Consider the following 21,371-nt stretch of genomic DNA (forward strand, 5'->3'; position numbering starts at 1 on the left):
TTAGAAAAATGCCTACCAAGAAAAGTCATGCATACACCATAAAACTCTTAAAAGAGAACACAGGCAAAACATTCTCTGACATAAATCATAGCAATGATTTCTTGTATCAGTCTCCCAAGACAAAAGTAATAAGCGCATAAATGAACAAACGGGACCTAAACAAACTTAAAAGCTTTTGCACAGCAAAGGAAATCATCAACAAAACAAAAAGACAACCTACGGAATGGGGGAAAATATTTGCAAACAATGCAACCAGCAAGGGGTTACTGTCCGAAATATACAAACAGCTCACACAACTCAATATCAAAAAAAAAAAAAGTAAAAAAAAAAAAAAAAATGGGCAGAAGACCCAAGTAAACATTTTTCCAAAGGAGACATACAGATGGCCAACAAGCACATGAAAAGATGCTCAACATTGCTAATTATTAGAGAAATGCAAATCAAAACTGCAATGAGGTACTACCTCACACTGGTCAGAATGGCCAAAAAGTCTACAAATAATAAATGCTGGAGAGGGTGTGGAGAAAAGGGAACCCTCCTACACTGTTGGTGAGAATGTAAACTGGTGCAGCCACTGTGTAAAACTAAAAAACTAAAAACAGAACTACCATATGATCCAGCAATCCCACTCCTGGGCTTATATACAGAAAAGAGGAAAACTCTAGTTCGAAAAGATATATGTACCCCAATGTCCACAGCAGCACTTTTTACAACAGCCAAGACATGGAAACAACCCAAGTGCCCATCGACAGACAATTGGTTTAAGAAGATGTGATATATACACACAAACACTGAAATATTACTCGGGCAGCAAGAAGAATGAAATATTGCCATTGGCAGCAACATAGATGGACCTAGAAATGATCATACTAAGTGTCGTAAGTCAGACAGAGAAAGACAAATATTATATGACATCAATTATATGTGGAATCTAAAAAAATTGTACAAATGAACTTACAAAACATAAACAGACTCAGACGAACTTACGGTTACCAAAGGGGAACACGAACTTACGGTTACCAAAGGGGAAAGGTGAGAGGGACAAATTAGGAGTTTGGGATTAACAGATACAAACTACTATACATAAAACAGATAAACAACAAGGACCTATTGTATAGCACAGGGAACTATACTCAACATCTTGTAATAACCTATAATGGAAAAGAATCTGAAATATATAAAACGGAATCACTTTGCTGTATACCTGAAAGTAACACAATATCGTAAATCGACAAAAAAAGTCATGCATACACATTACTTTTGGCATAGAATACTGTTTTATTACATCTTTGCTGATCTTATAGGTGAAATTGTGTTTTCTTTTATTAAATCACGTTTAATTACTCTTAAGAAAATTACATAGGCAAGAGTCGGACAGACTTAAAGCCAAATTCTGGTTTTTTCCTTTTACAAACTGGCCAACTTAGATAAAGTATGAACCACCCCCCAGCTTCACTTTCCTCATTTGTGACATGGTATTTTGGAGTGCTATTAGGTGTCCTCACTGATAGAGGATGCCCAAGTTTTAATGCAAAGTGTCTGCTATACAAGCTCACTCACTGAATGCCACCTACTATCATCTTCATTACCATCACCATCAACACCCTCCTCACCTCTCTCACTGTCATTATCATGTCCATCATCACAGTCATCATCACCATGACCACCACCCACAATTATCAACACGAAAGCATCATCTCCATTGCCATCATCAATACCACCATCAGTAGCATGAAAATTAGGACCATCACTATCATCAGCATCATCACTACCATCATCATTATCACCATCAACCTCTTCATTGCCATCATCACCATCACGGTATCACCATCTCCGTCACCCTCATCTCGTCATCATCACCATCACCATCTTCATTGCTATCAATAACACCATCATCAGTATCATCAAAATTATGATCATCTCCATCATCACCACCATCATCATCACCATCACGGTATCATCATCTCCGTCACCCTCATCTCGTCATCATCACCATCACCATCTTCATTGCTATCAATAACACCATCATCAGTATCATCAAAATTATGATCATCACCACCATCATCATCACCATCACGGTATCACCATCTCCGTCACCCTCATCTCGTCATCATCACCATCACCATCTTCACTGCTATCAATAACACCATCATCAGTATCATCAAAATTATGATCATCTCCATCATCACCACCATCATCATCACCATCACGGTATCATCATCTCCGTCACCCTCATCTCGTCATCATCACCATCACCATCTTCATTGCTATCAATAACACCATCATCAGTATCATCAAAATTATGATCATCACCACCATCATCATCACCATCACGGTATCATCATCTCCGTCACCCTCATCTCATCATCATCACCATCACCATCTTCATTGCTATCAATAACACCATCATCAGTATCATCAAAATTATGATCATCACCACCATCATCATCACCATCATGGTATCATCATCTCCGTCACCCTCATCTCGTCATCATCACCACCACCATCATCATCGTTATCATCACCATCATCTTTCTCATTGCTCTCATCCTCAGCATCACCACCAGCATCACTACCACCAGGATCATCTATTATTATTACTACTGCTGGGATTATTATCTACATTTATTCATCTATGGGTTGGTTGTTCACTTTGGTCACTGGGATGTTAGTCTTTTATTTAAACGCATTTGATTTTAAAGATCTACCCAAATAAACCCTTGTTGCGTGTCCGTTATTAAACTGCCTACAGATACAGTTTACAACTAGATCCCCTAGGAGGTCACTTCAAAAAGCTACCCTAGGGTAGGCTATTTGGACCATGGTTTCCTAATTATCTCATCGTTTTTTCCTATTTTTTTCCTAATGGCAGAAAGGAGTATTTGTTTACACTTGGTTTAGAAATGTGTCAGGTCGAATTTTCTGAGGTCCTTTCTGTGCCTAGTATTCATACAATTTCACATATCACGAAACATATGATATTCAAGTAGTGATATAACAGGACTATTATTGTTATATATAAACACATCTTGCTCATGACTATTATAGAAAAGATCTTTGTCAGCATCACCTTTGGGGTCATTACAATGCATATTCTTGGGGCCCATCTGTCATCATCGTCTTCAGGGTCATTAAAATGCAGATTCCTGGGGCCCACTCCGCCAAGTTAGTGAGCCAGTGGGGGCCTGGATGAAGCCCAGGAATCTGCGTGTGAAAAATTTCCTGGTTAGTTTGGGAACAACTGCTCTGTAGCATGAACCTCTGGACTCTGTCCTGCATGCCTGTGTGTTAACTAGGAGATTCCCAAATGACTTCATGAAGGTATTTCTTTACCTCAAAGGTCAGCAAACTTTTTCTATAAAGGACAAGATAATACGTACTTTAGATTTTTAACCTATATGGCCTGTTTTGCAGTTATTCAACCCTGCCACTGTAGTGTGACAGCAGCCACAGAAAATGGGCCAATTATTGGGTGACGTTTTTTGCAAAGAGAGGCAGTAGCAGCCCCTGTGTTATACTGTCCACTCCTGCTTCACGTTTTCTGCAAGGCAGTGAGGCCCTCTTTTAGCGCAATACTTGCCCTTGCTGGGCTTCTCAATTTTCGTAAGAGCACATCTGTCGATATTCTCGGTAGCCCAGTTGATGACACAGCACGTTGCCGTGCAACTAACTGATCACAGGAGCTGCACTTCGCCTGCTTGAGCAAAGACTTCCAATTCACTCACTCGGTCTTTTAAACAATGCTCAGCTCAGAGAATCGATATGACCATCAGCCTCTGGGCTCCATCCTTGAACACGTGATTCATGCTCCGCACAGCCATTCGGTCAATCACTTGTCCTTCCAATTCCTCCTTAGCGTATTCTGACCCTGTGAGTCTGGGTGGGACCACATTCAGCAAAGTGGCCTGACAATTAGAAGCTGCCCAATAAGTAATTCACTGAACGCATGAATCCAAGGAAAAACTGTGTATGTGTTAATGTCAGGGCCCGTAGAGTAGGAAATGTTAACAAACAAAGCCACAGAAAGTCAGTGATGTAAGGTTACTAGTGGTCCCTGCTTGGATTTACAGAGCTGCAGCACAGAAGACCAGGCTTGACCACCATCCTGAGGAGCCGCCCACCTCAAACCCTCACAAGAAAAGCTCAATGGCCAGCAAGCAGCAGCGGGGTATGACCTCCTGTGCTCCTTGCAGAATCCCCTAATAGAGAACGGAGGAAATGAACTAACTTGTCAACCAATTTCCCAACAGCCGCCCCCCACCCCCCACTGCAACTTTTCCCGGTTAAAGGCTTAGGCTGAAATTCGTTCCAATACAGTTTCACTTTCCGGCAGGTCAACTCCCTAAATTGGCTGATCCTTTAGCAAATCCAACCCTTCCGCTGGAATTTTTTTTTTTTTTTTTTTTTTTTTTTTGGCTGCACCAAGAGGCCTGCGGGATCTTAGTCTCCCGACCAAGGACTGAACCCGTGCCCCCAGCAGTGAAAGCGCACAGTGCGAACCACTGGACCACCAGGGAAGTCCCTAGCTGGAACTCTTAAAATAAATGGTGGGCAGATCAGGTTCCACCCTGTCCTAACCCGTCTGCCCCATGTCAGGTCAAGTTTTCCACCTGGAGTTACAGCGTATGTTACCCCTGATTCTGCCATCAGCAAACACATTCCAGACCCAGAAGTGTCTCTGGAGTGTGATGCCCAATGTGGCTCATGTCTCAACTTCCTCCTCGGCTGGACGTTCCTGTCACTTTATATTTATGTAACCAAGAGGTCCAGATACTTACAAAACAGCAGTTAACGCCTCGTAAGCGAGGTGTCTCATTTTCAAATCTCTAGGTCCTTCTTTTGGCTGAAAAGAAACCAGTCTAGGGAAGGCTTTGCCACCCAAGCTCACTTCCTATCCCATTACGCCACGCTACTCTTTCTTGTCTGGTTACTATCCCGAGTATGAGGAATAACAATGAACATCAATGAGTTCTGCTGGCTCAGCATTCGATTTCCCTTTGGAGAACCGTCTTTTCTGAATCTCCCCTAAGCTAATTTCCTGCTGGACTCACCCATCCCTCTTCCCCATCCAGAAACGTCTACCTAACCCAGGCCATGCCAATCCAAGGGACTCTTGCCTCTAGATACGGAAATTGGTTCAAAGTTGGCCTGTGACCCAAGCTGGGTCAAAAAAAAATCATCCCCAGGCCAATACGCTTCTCTGAGTTCAATGGTGACGTCACAGGGAAACGCCGGTGACCATTTTTTGCCACCAAATGAAGACAGCCTCTCTGAGAAGAAAGTCAACATAGAGAAAGAAAGACGGACCCAACCTTTCCGGTGACTAATGGCAATGATTCAGATCCGAGAGCACCATCTCTGAAGCTACAACCACTGCTAGAACTCTCAGTGCGCAGACCCAACGAATCCCTTTTTCCCCTTAAGTGAACTGAACTTGAAGTTACTTCACTTGCCATCTAAACATTTCTAAGTAATAACCAGTTTGATGAGCTCAAAATCCACATCCCTCCAACCAGTGGGACTTGAGTTATAATTTGGCCAAGTTTTGAAATCCATTTATTTTACCTATCACGTTTGCACCCATTATTGAATGCTTCATATAAAAGGAGCACACACCTAAATGGCTTACAGCCATCTATTTTTTTTATCACAGTTTCTGTGAGTCCAGGTACAGCTTCACTGGGTTCTCTGTTTGAGCATCTCTCATGTGGCTTCAAACGAAGGCGTTGGCCAGAGCTGGGGTCTCTTCTGAAATCCGAGTGACTGGGCGAGATCAGATTCCAAGCTCATGGATGGATTCAGTTCTTTGCAGCCTGTTGAACTGAGGGCTTCAGTTCCTTGCTGGCTGTCGAGCAGACGCAGCCTTCCGTTTCCTCCCATGGGGATCTTTCCAACGTGGCAGTTGATTCCAACAAAGCATGAAAACCAAAAAGGCAACAGAAATGATCTGCTAGTAAGACATAAATTCCAAGCCAGTGCAATGTAATCACGGCACTGACGTCCTATCCCCTCCATCATGTCCCATTGGTTACAGGGAAGTCCTATGTCCCGCCCACCCTCAAGGAGAGGGAACTCCACAAGGGCATGACTACCAGGACACTGGGGTAACGCGAGGCCTTGCTGAGTCAGTCCACCACACACGTCTACACCAAGTGGTGGTGATGCCTGGAACTTTCCAGGGAAAGATGAGAACACTTAGGGCCTGACAGATATGGACTGAGATGCCTCAGAGGGAAGATCTGGGCCTGCTGATGGCCTGAAGTTGATTCTCAAAGAAGAGAAGGAAGTATAGGATGCAGTAGTAGGATGAGTCTTTCCTCAGGAACGAGAGTTCAGTAGAAGGATGTCAAGTTCATCTTCTGGATCATTAGTGCATAGAATCTTCCATGTGGAAAACCACTGCCTTGGGGGATGGGAAGCCAAGATGTTCTTCCCTGGTGAGGCGAGGGGGAGAAGACATCCAGGAGACCACGAGGGTGTCAGGAGAGCTTCCCAAAGACAGAGACGGTTTTAGGAACCGTGAACGTGGACGACAGCTGTTCTAGCTTCTTCTGGCCGAGACAGGAGGTAAAGACAGAAAACAAAAAGTCCACGTTGTATTAAGATTGCTAGCACTATTGGGACAAATGACTGCCAACTGGGTGGCTTAAATCAACAGAAATTTAAAGGTCACACTGTTCTGCAGGACAGACATCCAATATCAAGGAGTCAACAGGCTTGGTTCCCTCTGTAGGCTCTCAGGGAGACTCTGTTCCTTGCCTGTGTCTCAGCTCTGAGTTTTTGGTGTTTTTCATCAATCCTTGGTGGGTTTGGGCTTGGAGGTGCATCTCTCCAATCTCTGCGTCTCTGCCTCCATCTTCCCGTGGTCTCCTCCCTGGGAATCTCTGCTGTCTTCATTCTGTTCTCCTCTTCCCCCCTCTACTCCCTCTTCCTTCTCCTCCTCCTTTTTCTCCTCCTTCTTCCAATTTAAGCACTCAATATCTATTTATTAAATTCACCATTTGGTCACAGTGCAGCTATGAACACCTGTGCTAAGATTCTAAGATCCAGTCTCTTACTTCTAAGAGCCTTTTTCCCAAGAGAGACAAGAAGGGCAAAGTGTTCTTGGTGATGTGTTTGACTATCTTTCCTAGGAAGGAAAGATTTAGTTTCTTTCTGACACGTTGAGGAAAACTCCACTTGGACTCCACGGGCGGAGCTTCACAGAGAAGGTCTGGCTTCCTGGAAGTTTGTTTTTTCTTTTTATGGAGTCCTAGACATGAAAGAAGTGAGACTTACAGCGCTCTTTTTCTTCTTCTCCCACTCCCAACACCCACCTCTGGTAACCATCAATCTGTTCTCAGTAACTATGAGCTTGGCTTTTTCGTTTTTTGTGGGGTTTTTTTTGGGGGGGGTTAGATTTCACATATAAGTGAAAAATACAGTATTTGTCTTTGTCTGACTTACTTCACTTAGCATAATGCCATTGAGATCTGTCCACATTGTTGCAAATGGCAGGGTTTCCTTCTTTTAATGGCTGAATAATATTCCACTGTATATATGTCACATCTTCTTTATCCACTCATCCATCAATGAGCACTAGACTGTTTCCGTATCTTGGCTATTGTAAATAGTGCTGCAATGAACATGGGAGTGCAGATATCTTTCCAAGTTAGTATTTTTGCTTTCTTTGGATAAATACCCAGAAGTGGGTTTGCTGCATCATACGGTAGTTCTATTTTATTTTTTTGAGGAACCTCCATACTGTTCTCCATAGTGGCTGCACCAATTTACATTCCCACCAACAGTGCAGGAGGGCTCCCTTGTCTCCACACCCTCGCCAACACTTTGTCTTTTCAATAGTAGCCGTTCTAACAGGTGTGAAGCGATATCTCGTAGTTCTGATTTGCATTTCCTTGATGAGTAATGATGTTGAGCATCTTTTCAAGTACCTGTTGGCCATCTGTATGTCTTCTTCAGAAAAGGTCTATTCAGATCTTCTGCCCATTTTTAAATTGACCTTTTTTTTTTTTTTTTTTAACAAATATGGTGTCTTAAAAGGACACCAGTCATAAGGACACCAGTCTTAATAAGGACACCAGTCGTAATAGATTTAGGGTCCTGGCTAGTACAGTATGACCTCATCTTACCTTGATTACATTTGCAAAAGCCCTATTTTCAAATAAGGTGACATTCATAAGTACTGGGGGGGGGAGGTTAGAACGTCAACATATCTTTTGGCGGGGGACACAATTCTACCCATAACTCAGGTCAACTCAGAACCTGTGACAAGAGAAAGGTCTGAAGACTACATACCCATGGCATGGTCTGTAAAAGTCTTTAAAAGATTCCGACTGGTATTCTGCAGTCTTAGAATAACCATTTCATATCTCACAAACCCCCAAATTCCTCACAGCACCTTCTCATAGCTTATCTAATTTAAATCATGACCACAGCAATAATAAAAACAACTACACAATCTTCATTTGAAGAAAATGCTAGAGGAAGTTCATTTCCTCCTAAGTCTAGAGAAAGGCATATGAGATGCTGAACTCTTTTCCAACCTGTGAACTTTAATTAACTTCTTGGAAATGATTCTACCTCCATTAAATCAAATTATAGATGATTGCGTTTATTTTTTTAATTTATTTATTTTTGGCTGCGTTGGGTCTTTGTTGCTGCACGTGGGCTTTCTCTAGTTGCGGCGAGCGGGGGCTACTCTTCGTTGCGGTGTGTGGGCTTCTCATTGTGGTGGCTTCTCTTGTTGAGGAGCACGGGCTCTGGGCGCGCGGGCTTCAGTAGTTGTGGCATGTGGGCTCAGTAGTTGTGGCTCGCAGGCTCTAGAGTACAGGCTCAGTAGTTGTGGTGCCCAGGCTTAGGTGCTCTGCGGCATGTGGGATCTTCCCGGACCAGGACTCGAACCCATGTCCCCTGTGCTGGCAGGCAGACTCCCAACCACTGCACCACCAAGGAAGCCCAAGACGACTGCATTTAAAATCAGGCAACCTATGGCGTTCCCCAAACTAGGAACCCATTACTGTGTTGGCCATTCTGTCACAATTTTCCACCTCCTTCCTTTGTAACACCTCCGGGACTTTGTATTTCAGGGAAACATGCAGTAAAGAGATTTTGGCTGGGCTGCAGCTGGTAATTCTTGTGCAGGCAACGTCCTGTGAGAAAATCCAAGCCTCAGCTGCAGATTTCTTCATCCTGGCACATGCGATCCGTTTGCTGTAGGAAGCAGAGGGATCGTATTTTCTTTCATGTTCTAACTCGTGCTGTAAAATATATTATTGTTTTCTCAAAAAAATTATGAAAACATGCAGTTTCAGGTTCAATATACATGAGCCAAGAGCTGAAGGCATTTGCCAAAGAAAAAAACTAACATGAACTCCAGGTATATACAACACATATCATGATTTGAGAGCAAATGCATGCCTATGGGTTGACATCGGCAATAATTCTTGGTACCAAGACATCCACCTAAGAGTAAGACACTCAATTGATAGGCTCTCCACAGTTGGCTAGGGAAGAGGATGAGAGGGTCCTAAAGGCATCTGCAGGAGGAAATGAAGCCTGCTGAGGATGCTTGCAAGAGACAAGGTGGAACACAATATCTTGTCTTCAAAGACTTCCAAAGCAAGAGGCTGGGAGAGGAAGGAATCCAGTTGGCTTTGCTTTAGCTCTGTTGGTAGAGATGGCACATGGATAGATCACCAGCCCTTTCCAACGGTGAAAGGAACTCCCTTACAAACCTGCAAACGTCTGCATCGGCCAGCTCCAAAAAGGGCTGCGTGTCCAGGAACTGTCCGTCGTCCATTTGATCCATACATTCAAGTAGATGGTTCATTAAGTTCACAAATGCTTTCAAAGGTTTACAGTCTCCTGGGGGTGTAGCCTTGTAAAATGATTGGAGTGAAGCTCTAGGAATATGGAGAAGGATGTTTCACCTCTGCTTACGACTTCAGGGGGTTAATGACCAGAGGAATACTGCATTGAGAAAGTCTGGGTGAAACGGGTCCCACAGCTCCTTCTATGGGGAAGATTTCACAGTTCTGTGACTTATGTGCTAGTTGATGCCATCACTCACCCCCAGGTAATATGATGCTTGGGTAGTAGGATATTCAATGTACCACAATCCCTTTCTTTGAAAAAAATGCATGAGATGCAAACATCCTTGTACAATGTGCTACAGTGGAATCTGATCTCATTATCTGATTTAAACTCAGAAGGAAATATCTAATCTAAGCTAATATGTTTTTACCAGTGTAATTTTCTTAGGGAAGATACAGTTTTCTAAGGTTTAATACTCTATTTTTAAATCTAAACTACTTTTTTTAAAACACACAAAATATTATAGCAATATCACATTAGTTATCCGGAGGTACACAGTATAAAATATAGAGTTATGAAAGTATTTCACTAGGTAAAAATTTGGGGGGAGCAGTAAAGCTTTTAATGATTTTTTTAAAAAATTCCAGGCGATAAGTACATCTGAATTTGGTAAGAAAGGAACCTCGTGTTCTTTGATTTAACCTTACTGCACAGTCTGTTGAGAAGAAAAATATGCATTAGCATTCCTTTGGATGGAATTCCATTTATGAATCCTCCAATGTCGAAAATATAACAATGCAAAATACACCCAAGTGAGTCCTCTGCGTGTTAAACTATACCATCAAGGCACCTTCCTATAGTTCTGTCATGATGTTATCCCTCCCTCTTTCCCCATTTTATACTTTTTATGTCTTGGTCCATCTAGAGAAGCAACAAATAAGCTTCATTTGGGGGGATTCAGAAAGCCCGTCTTCATTCCACAACACAGGAGTATATGCCTTGGATATTCATCTCAAGATTGGTGGAAACCTTTCCATCATGGCTCCTCCATGGAAAACATAACTTTCAAACTCTCTTCTTTTTTCTTTCTCTTTTCGTGGAAACGTAAAGCATTCCCTGCTTGAATTCACTGCGCCAACGGATCCGTTTCTGAAACTTTAGTTTTTGTTCGGACTCATTTACTTTCCCATCAAAGGGCTTACATTTCTTTACATCACCTCTTGGACTTACCCAAAGCCCTGCACATGTTAAATGCAAATAGTGATTTATCAATATTTTTCAATGAATCACCTAAAAAAGGCTGTAAAGAGAATAAGGAATGGAGGAGAGAAGAAAACACACACAAAGAATCAGAGTTGGGACCTGGAGATCCATAGACTATCTGGCTGGGGTACACTGAACTACAGTGTACACACGGGATGTGTAGATAGGGTAGATGGGATGTCAGGTGAATATGCTCATTTTTTGATGGAATGATGGATTATGTCATGTCATAAAACAGACAGAACAGAACATTGCTCAAAGCATACATTTTAAAGAAAACTGATAGCAGTGTTTCGGAACATGTAATTTTCAGATTGTGTCAAAACCAACTACAAAAGCTCCTTTGCTTGAGACAAATCAATGTCTTTCAGTGTTCCTCTCTTTCTGATGGGAACACACACTCTTCCCCGGGGCAAACTTGACTATTGTACACACAACCACATTCACAACGGATGAGCGAGCATCTTGATTAAGGTAAACTTCAGAGGGCTTGGAATTCAGAGACGAAGGCAGAGTCTCGTCATCTCCATGTGCTTTTTGGCTTTTTCCAGAAAATTGTAACACACTGGATCTTAAAGGAATCACGGATGTTTTTTCCTGTGGGCTTTCTTCCAACATCCTACACACAAACACAGCCACGCAGACACACACACACACACACACACACCACAAACTATATACCAATGCTAGTCATCACCACTCAAAATAATCAGACATGTGAAATCTAACAAGAAAAATTCTTTTCATTTTTTTTTCTCTGTTTCCAATTGTGGAAACTCACTTCGCCAAGCCTAAATAGAATATTCTATTGAATTAATAAGACAGAGACTACCGTGTCTCTCGTCTTCATTTTGTCTTAACAAGTGGTTAGCACATGAACAGATCACTCTTTTTCAGACTCTCTCTCTGCCTCGGTTGCCTGTGAGTTCCTGGATGATGTGTAGGTCTGATTTATTTATGCAGGCCTGCTGAAGACAGCCTGGTTTAGGAAAACCAAACAACAGACTAGATAGACAGGAACCTACTCCCCACCTGGGCACTCAAGGAACTTCAGTGTTCGAATGACAGATACTGTAATGAAATGAACACTGAATTACCCGAACATTACAGTTATAAGAACATACTAATTTTTTTCTTTTATAATCATTTCTTACACAGTCGCTTACTCCAACATCACTATAACCCTAATATTCACAGGAAGTACAGTACTATTATGATTTATAACTGAGGTCACTCAATGTTAAAAAGGTTGAAGGCTTTGCCAACACAGTATGCAAAAGAAACAACAGTGTCCAAACCAGCAGTGTCTCTGGCAACAAATGACGCTATTACATGTCCTGGGGGCGAGACTGCACGAGTAAATAAGGAGATTTCTGGACACTGATACATACTTGAGCAGACTAACTGCACCTCAACCTTCTATCTTGAACAGTTTGTTTGCAAAGTTTATAGTACGCATGCATGGCAAAGGGGGTTTTTAATACATCCTAAGTCATTTGGACTTGTTCTAATTGTGAAAAAACTTACAAATTGCTAATGGAATTGAGTTAAAACTCATGTTTTCGAAAAGGACACGTGTAAGGGGAAATTCTCTTCTTTAGAGAACAGTTTTTCTGAATTCCTCTAACAAGTACAAGGCGCACTGACCAAATAGCATTATTCATAATATATATAATTTCTAAACCCACCACGGGATTATTTTTCTGTTGGTGAATCTCTTAAGCTGGGAGAGAAACACATGTTGTCAGAAATCTACTCTAGTTTAACCGTGTTCACAAAATACTAAATTCTTTTCAATTAATCCTTGTCAGGGAGATACTTATTAAATAATCTTTCCTAATTATCTTCACTTACAAGCCACGGTCTACACAGCATCAAAAATCCCCCCGACAGATGAAAATGGGAATCAGTTAATGATTTTCACATAGCTGCCTGCTGATGTGGACCGGCTAAAACATCTTTCTCACTGTGTTAACTTGGTCAGCTTTTAGTTTTCGCCACTAAAACTAAACTTTGCCACTCTGCATACAACTACGCCACTCTGCCTGCAACGGAACTAGACTTTGCCACTCTGCATACAACCGAACTATTTGTGACGTGATGAAAAGAGAAAGGCAATTAATGTTTCCGTTATCTCACAGAAAAAAATAGTGCTATTGTCGTTGGATGTTCTCAGATCCTCTTCCAAGAAATGAATTTTAATGCTTTCTTGATGATTAATTTCTGTACTTCAAACAGGATGCTAAAAAATCCGTTTGACAGCTCAGGCTAAAAACGATAAAGCTTACGAATAAAGCAGAACAAGATAATACTCTGCTCTTTAAAAAAAAAATGCCATTCCGGAAATAATGCCATTTGCAGCGACATGGTTGGAGCGAGAGATTATCATACTAAGTGAAGTAAGTCAGACAGAGACAAATATGATATCACTTCTACGTGGAATCTAAAATACTACACAAATGACCTTATCTACAAAACAGAAACAGACTCACAGACAGAGAGAACAGACTTGTGGTGGCCAAGGGGGAGGGGGATGGAGGAGGGATGGTCTGGGAGTTTGGGATTAGCAGATGCAAGCTATCATATATAGAATGGATAAACAACAAGGTCCCACTTTAGAGCACAGGGAACTATATTCAGTATCCTGTGATAAACCAAATGGAAATGAATATGAAAAAGAATATATATGGTATAACTGAGTCACTTTGCTGTATGGCAGAAATTAACACAACATTGTAAATCAACTATACCTTCTATTTTAAAAATGCCACTCCTCAAAATTCCCTTTTGTTAAAGCCATACTGGGAACTGTCAGAAGTGATGGATGCTTGGTCCTGTTTCTTAAGCTGACCCCTCCAATACTACAGTAATTACTTATGTTATAGACAATACACATTTATTATGTACTGGACATTATATGAGACCAATATGCATATGCAAATTAGCTGAAAAGTTCTGGTTCTCTTTTCTACTATTAACTGTGCTCCACTGACATCAGATTACAGAGTCGTTATAGGTACAAGATACTAGACAAAGCACTTCACATGGATTAATACCTTAAATCTCCCAGCTCATCTTTATTTTACACACAAGGAAACTGAGGCATGTACTAGCCAAGGAACTTGTCCATAATCACTCAACTGGTAAGGGAACAGGCTGGCATTTGCCCCCTGGCAGGCAACTTCCTGACCAATCCTCCAAGCTGAGCTGAAGGAGTGAACCGAATTGACACTAGAAAGGGTACAGAAAACGTGTCTGCACCCCTCATGTTCACAGGGGTTCACAGGTTGTTTCCAAGCAATGGAAACAACCTAAGTGTCCATCTATGCGTGGACAGGTAAAGAATTTGTGGTGTAGATACACAATGGAATATCATTGAGCCATAAAAAAGGAAATTCCTGCTATTTGTGGTAACGTGGATGGACCTTGACGGCATCATGCTAAGTGACATTAGGAAATGGCAAACACTGTATTCACTCCTATGTGGAATCTACACCAAAAACACATGATATCACTTATACGTAGAATCTTAAGAAAATATTACAAATGAACTTATTTACAAAACAGAAACAGAGTCACAGATGTAGAAAACAAACTCATGGTTACCAACAAGGGGGAAACCGGGGGAGGGGTAAATTGGGAGACTGGGATTGACATATACACAACTATATATAAAACAGATAACTAATAAGGACCTGCTGTAGAGCACAGGGAACTCTACTCAATACTCTGTAATGGCCTCTATGGGAAAAGAATCTAAAGAAGAGTGGATCTATGTATATGGATAACTGATTCACTCTGCTGTACACCTGAAACTAACACAACATTGGAAGTCAGCTGTACTCCAATAAAAAATTGATTGAAAAAATAAACAAAAAACAAACAAAACCACCCAACTCGTAGAAAAAGAGATCAGATTTGTTGCAGCCAAAGGTGGGGGTAGAGGAATGGGGGATTGAATGAAGGTGGCTGAAAGGTACAAACACCAGTTCCACGACAAGTAAGTACTAGGGGTATAATGTACAGTGCTGATGACTCTAGTCACCACTGCTCTATGAGATACAGCAAAGTTGCAAAGAAAGTAAATCCTAAGACTTCTCATCATGAGGAAAAAAACTTTTCCTTTTTTTTCTTTTTCTCATACCTGTATGAGAGGACGTATGTTAGCTGAAACTACTGTGATCGTTTCACGATATGTGGAAACCATACCATCGTGCTGTCCCCCTTAAACCTGTACAGCAATAGATGTCAACGATATCTCAATAAAACCGGGGGGCGGGTAAGAATTAAATGACATTCTGTCAAATAAATTCATTAATAAATTATTTTTTAAAAGGATAGAGAATCACTTTCCCCATAACAGATCAGATCTTGAGGTCTAGAGGGAAGGAATGGGGAGCCCAAAAGATTTTGCTAACACAGAAGAAGACATTTAGAGGTACAGCTGCCATCGTGAGGGACATTTTGCAGAGACAGATGAGAAAAGACGACCATTTGGATGTTTTGCTCTATGCCATTCACTGACACCTACTCTGGACATCTGTTTTAGATGCCTGGGAAATCTTAAATACCCGTTCATTATGTTCCTGTGTAAAATCAGTGAATCTTTTGAATATGACATTTAGTAAGAGTTGCCATAAATCTGTTCTAAAACGAGGAGCCAAAAGTTGGGTGTCTACTTTCTACAGGTTAAACCTCAAATCTGCAAAATATCCACCCACCAACGGGAACCAACTTTGTCTCCTTGATATGTATAAGGGAAAGCGGCAAATGTTAACCACCCACTGCTAAAATGAGTGTGGGGGTGGTTTGTTTTTTAACCAGTTATTCTGGAGGTCGAAAGGGTAACAGATGAATTAGCATCTCAGAACGGGCAGCAACTCAGAAAGCTCAGAACAACTCTCCAGTGCTGTGTATGTTGCTTTCAATTAGGGTATTTATATTAAAGGCTGGCAAAACTCTATGAGTTTCCGTTGCCAATGTGACAAATTGGCACCAATGTTGCGGCTTCGAGTGGCAGATATTCAGGATCTTAGAGTTCTGAAGGTCAGAGTTCCACTGGGCTAGAACCGAGGGGTGGGCAGTGCTGTGCTTCTCTCTGGGGCTCAAGGAGAGAACCCATCTCTGGTCTTTTCCAGCTTCGACAGGCTTCAGGGTTCCTCAACTCTTGGCTCTGCCTTGTCCTCAAAGGCAGCCATGGCCACTGTGCCTTTCTTCCATTGCTTCCCTCTGGCCCTCATCACCTTTTCTGCTTCCTTATTCACAACAAAGCTTCTTTGTTATTAAATATGGACCCACCCAGATAAACCAGAATATATTCCCTCCATCTTAAAGTCAATGGATAAGCAAAAACCATAACAATAGGGACAGAGTAAAGGGACAAAGTAGGTAATTAAATAGTTAATCCCACTAGGGGATGGTACGTAAAGGAAAAAGTATGGGAGACCCTGTAAGTTAATGGTCACTCAAGAAAGCAGGCGTGCTGAGCCACAAAGCCAGGCAGCCTTATTAGCAACAAAACCATGCAACAGAAGTACAAGACATGCCCCAAAACAATAAAAAAAAAGGTGGCATGAGACCCACATCCTGCCCAGTGAGCTCAGTAAGTTAATGACCCCTAGGACATGCTCTCTGCACACATAAAAAGCAATAATTTATGAAACGGTGACATTTCAAAGTGAAAGACCCTCACTGTACTGAGACCTGAAATAATTCTTCCATGTGCCATGACAGTCCCAGCTTGACCATGTGGGGGACAAGAAAACTCCCCTGCCTGATGTGGTGGACAAGCTAAGGACGGAAGCCTGACGTCTACCCAAGAATGAGGAAGAGGGTGGTCTTCTCCCCCTCCCCACTTTTCCTTTGATTATGAAACTGCAGCCCAGGGCTTCCCTGGTGGCGCAGTGGTTGAGAATCCACCTGCCGATGCAGGGGATACGGGTTCGTGCCCCGATCCAGGAAGATCCCACATGCCGCGGAGCGGCTGGGCCCGTAAGCCATGGCCGCTGAACCTGTGCGTCCGGAGCCTGTGCTCCGCAACGAGAGAGGCCACAACAGTGAGAGGCCCGCGTACCACAAAAAAAAAAAAAAAAAAACTGCAGCCCACTAAGTTCTCAGTGGCTCACGGCACCCTCTCACCTACCTGCTTGTAAGCCTCACAAGTGTCCTATTCTAATAATCACTTCTTATCTATCACTTTGCCTCTCACTGAATTCCTTTTTTTTCTTTTTAATATTTATTTATTTATTTGGCTGTGCTGGGTCTTAGCTGTAGAATGCAGGACCTAGTTCCCTGACCAGGGATTGAACCCGGGCTCCCTGCATTGGGAGCACGGACTCTTAACCGCTAGACCACCAGGGAAGTCCCTTGCTGAATTCTTTCTGCACTGAGACATACAGAACTGGAGCTCCTCAGAGCCCGCCCGAAAATGCCACCTAGCGGTTTCAATTCCATCAGCAACCTTCATCCCCTTGGCCCTGTAAGGTAACGTATTCAAAGGTTCCAGGGGTTAGGACTTGCCCTTCTTTGGAGGAGGCGTTGTTCTGCCTACAACAAGTCTCTGTGTGTCTCTCGAAATTAAGCATGCTTGTCTCTGTTGCCATGCCAACATGTGAAGCTTGACTAGCCCAGGACAGGAACTCAGAACTATCATGGGTAGGGAAGTCAGATGGCCACACCATTGGATGAATGCATCACAACAAATCTAAAACAAATACTGGAGTACCAGAGTGGAATACTGAATTCCAAATAGCCAATACGGCTGTGCACACACTTAATGAAATGCACTGTTATGAATTAAGATATGCCCTAAAGCAAGGTCTTTGGAGAAATCAGCATGACGCCGTCATTTCCATGTGTTATTGTGCAAGTGGGGTTTATTCATTTAGCAATAACCAATAATTAAATATCTAAACCTCCATGTTGATTCACAAATGGATGCAAATCATCTATTTTTAAACCCTCAAAACTCCTGACCCAATAGGCTGTGATTTTCTGTTTCTGCAAACACACGGGCATATAGCTTCCCTCACCAGCAAAATTCCATTATGTATCTATTGTAGGGAGATCAAATTTACCTATTCAGCCCCTATTAGATTTCTGACTCTCCCGCCAAGATGCTGTGAGATATCGTGTGCCAGAGTGCTCTAAAAAGCCCAGAGGAATCAACAGGTAGCAGTGCCTTTATTCTTAAATTTAGATTGCTTCTCTATTAGGCAGCTTTTTTCGCGTGTTTCTATTCCCAAATTCCTATTCAATCCTGAACCACAAAGAAACGGCCGAATCGTTTATGGGGTCAGTCCACGCAACTGCACATCTATGGGTCTGTCATCAGGGAAGCTACTGATTTGTCTTCCTGGGCGGTGGAACTGTACCCCGACCTCTCAGAAGCAGGCATTCTATTTGAAGTGCATTCCTTGTTTGGAAGGTGAACGCTATAAAGTCACCGGTTCAGAGACACCAGCATATCAAATTTATGATGAAAGCAATTTTATTTTTTTTTAAAGGTTTTTTGTTTGATGTGGACCATTTTTTAACATCTCTATTGAATTTGTTACAATATTGCTTCTGTTTTATGTTTGTTTGTTTGGTTTTCTTTTTTGGCCATGAGGCACGTGGGATCATAGCTCCCGGACCAGGGATCAAACCGCACCCCCTGCACTGGAAGGCAAAGTCTTAACCACTGGCCCGCCAGGGAAGTCCCATGAAAGCAATTTGAATCCTTTACCCTGTTTTGTTTCCACCACCCTGTCTTTGCTTCTTTTTATTCCTTTCTTTGAATAGTTCATGATAAGAAAGACCATGACCTAGGTGGCTTTGGACTGAGAACTCTAATTGGTTTGGGTGGGGTTATCCATCCTCTTACATATGCACCAAGCAGCTACTGAGCACTAGGGCAGCTCAGCACAGGGCATGGAAGTAAGGCGTCCAGTGTCGGTTTAACCCCTTGAACCCTATTCAAGACCTAGACTTTACAAGGTAATTGTGAGATCTGTCACCATAGTGACAACAGCCACATGCCAGACGCTACTAACATAATGAAGCTCAACGCTTTCACTTTCTCTGGGCATTCCCTGTCATCTCCCTAACAGACTGCCCCCATCCCGGTTTCTCGAGAAAGGTGCCCACGCCACCTCTTTGCATCTGCACGGAGAAAGAACGATATGGCAGATGCGATCCGACTTTGGGTATCACTGAATAATGTCATCATTTATGGCAGACTTTCAGCCAAAGCTCACTGACAAACATCTCCCAAGGATTAAAGGTAAAAAAAGGAAAAGAAATGTCTGCATGAAAGTTACCAAGGACAAGGACACACTTCAGTTTCTATAGTACACAGTGGTCGCTATGATTCCTCTCAATTACTTTTTTTTAGGTTCCAGGAAGATTTCATTCTACGTTTTTCCTTCTCCTTGTATAAAAAAGAGCACATGCAAACAAGCAATGAGAAACGGACGTTCACTGTAGACTAACGTGAGTCTGGTTGGTCTTTAGCAGACATTTTAATTTAAGGTCTACTTGAACAAGGAGATATCCAAGTTTTACTAGTATTGGATTAAGTTAATATATGGAACATGATTGTTTTCACAGATTTTCACTGTTGTGTTCTCCAAAAGAAAAGGGGCATTTTGTTCAAGCAAGAAAGTCATTTTTCTAATGTAGTTAGAATCATCTGACGACACACATTTGCCATTTGATTGCAGTGAATATTGGCAGGAAATAAAGTCCAAATGTGTATCAACAACATGGATTCTAGACCATCAAGTCCAATTGTTTTATCAAATATCCCTTTGCTTGTGTATTTAAAACAATCAGTGGTCCCCTTTAAGACTCAAAAAGTGCTAATATCTTAAGGCATTAGCGCCAAAGGAACCATTCCTTGTATAATTTTCAGGTGCTCACTTCCGCATGCGAATGGTCTTAATTCTATTAGTTTCTCTAGATCCATTCCTTTACAGATGATTCAGGTATAACAAAGAACACTATATGCTCAGACTGGTAATCACCTGCAAATCAAGACGACAGCAATGCTAAAAAGGCAATATATGGAAAGAATTAAGTCATTAATTATGATACTCTCCATCGATTAGACACTGCGTAAATTCAAGTCGAACAAGTGGTACGTTACTGAGATAACTGAATATGAAAAAAAAAAGAATGGTTATAGAAAATACCACGCACAGGACATTATACAACCCTCTTGGCAAATCTGAGGCTGAGCGAGCAGGTGTTTTCTGTTTAGAATAAGTACTTACCATCCTCCGTGGGCACATAGATATTCAAATAAAGGCAGTCTTCATTCTGATCTTGAACGTAGGTCATCAGAGTATCCAGATTGGCAGTAAACCAGATGGGCAGCATGTCATGCAAGAGAGACCGCTCATCCAGGTGCTGGGGGCACACGGCAGCAAACTGAGTGGCGTTCCGAACCCCAGTCCACGAGGAGGGGGGTTCCGGGGGCTGAAACCGCCTTTCCCCAGTAGGAGGCGAGGCATAAGGGACCCCCAAGTATTGCTCCACTGGACCCAAAATCTCATTGGGCAGCGGTGTTCTCAAGCCCCTGATTTTGCCGTAATTGGTGTTGACCACAGGATACTGCGCCTGGCTGTCGATGAGCGTGAACTTGATGGCCAGGGCAGTGATCCACAGCAGGACGTTGGAGTTCACCATGACACAGACCGGGGTGAAGACCAGCGGAAGCCATAACAGTCCCTGGGGTCTCGACATGGTTCACCACCACATCCGCGGGCGTCCGTGCGATGCAACTCCAAGCAAAGCAAGCCGTGAAGGGAGCCTGCAGAGAGAGACGGCTTTCCAGGGACCAAGACCCTGGAGAGGGGAAGGGCTCGCTAGGAAGCCTCTTCGATGGGTCATAGACAGAGCGCGAGCTTAACAACAAACCCGGCGGTTTTCTCAGCAGCCCATTACGGGACAGCAGCCCTCTCTTAATCCTGGTGCCGAATTCCAGCCCGTGCGAGGCTCCAAGGAAGCGGTGACCATCCAACACCTCCCCGGGGCAGCGATCACTTAGGAGACCTCCAAGGCAGAGCGGTCAGCCTAATGGGAGAAAAAAGCAGACAAGGCTAAGGAAGGCAAGACCACTGCCACCAATGGCGTTTGCTGCGTCTTCCATGCAACCCTCAACATCACACGAGGAAATCTCATTCACCGATGAATCTGTAGAGCGGCATCTGCGGGCAGTAGCATTTCGCCAGACACCCGCTTGTCTTAATTCCTACAGTGAGTCCCATGAGCAAGAACGATGCCAGTACTCCGGAAACATTCAAGTCTTTGTT

General features: G+C 42.6%; 1 protein-coding gene across 2 annotated transcripts in view; it reads right to left on the minus strand.

Annotated features, from left to right (window-relative positions):
• The window catches only part of LOC309978859 (neuroligin-4, X-linked), a gene marked incomplete at both ends in the record, with an annotated part of 268,508 nt that extends 247,706 nt beyond the window's left edge, over positions 1 to 20,802 (minus strand). For both annotated transcript variants that reach the window (XM_082865506.1, XM_082865505.1), the window contains one exon: positions 20,331 to 20,802. In XM_082865506.1, the coding sequence (XP_082721632.1) occupies positions 20,331 to 20,802 (472 nt within the window). The remainder of the gene's footprint in view (positions 1 to 20,330) is intronic.
• Between the last annotated feature and the right edge of the window lie 569 nt (positions 20,803 to 21,371).

Source organism: Leucopleurus acutus (genome assembly GCF_964270905.1).
Source record: "Leucopleurus acutus genome assembly, chromosome: Y".
Classification (NCBI taxonomy): domain Eukaryota; kingdom Metazoa; phylum Chordata; class Mammalia; order Artiodactyla; family Delphinidae; genus Leucopleurus; species Leucopleurus acutus.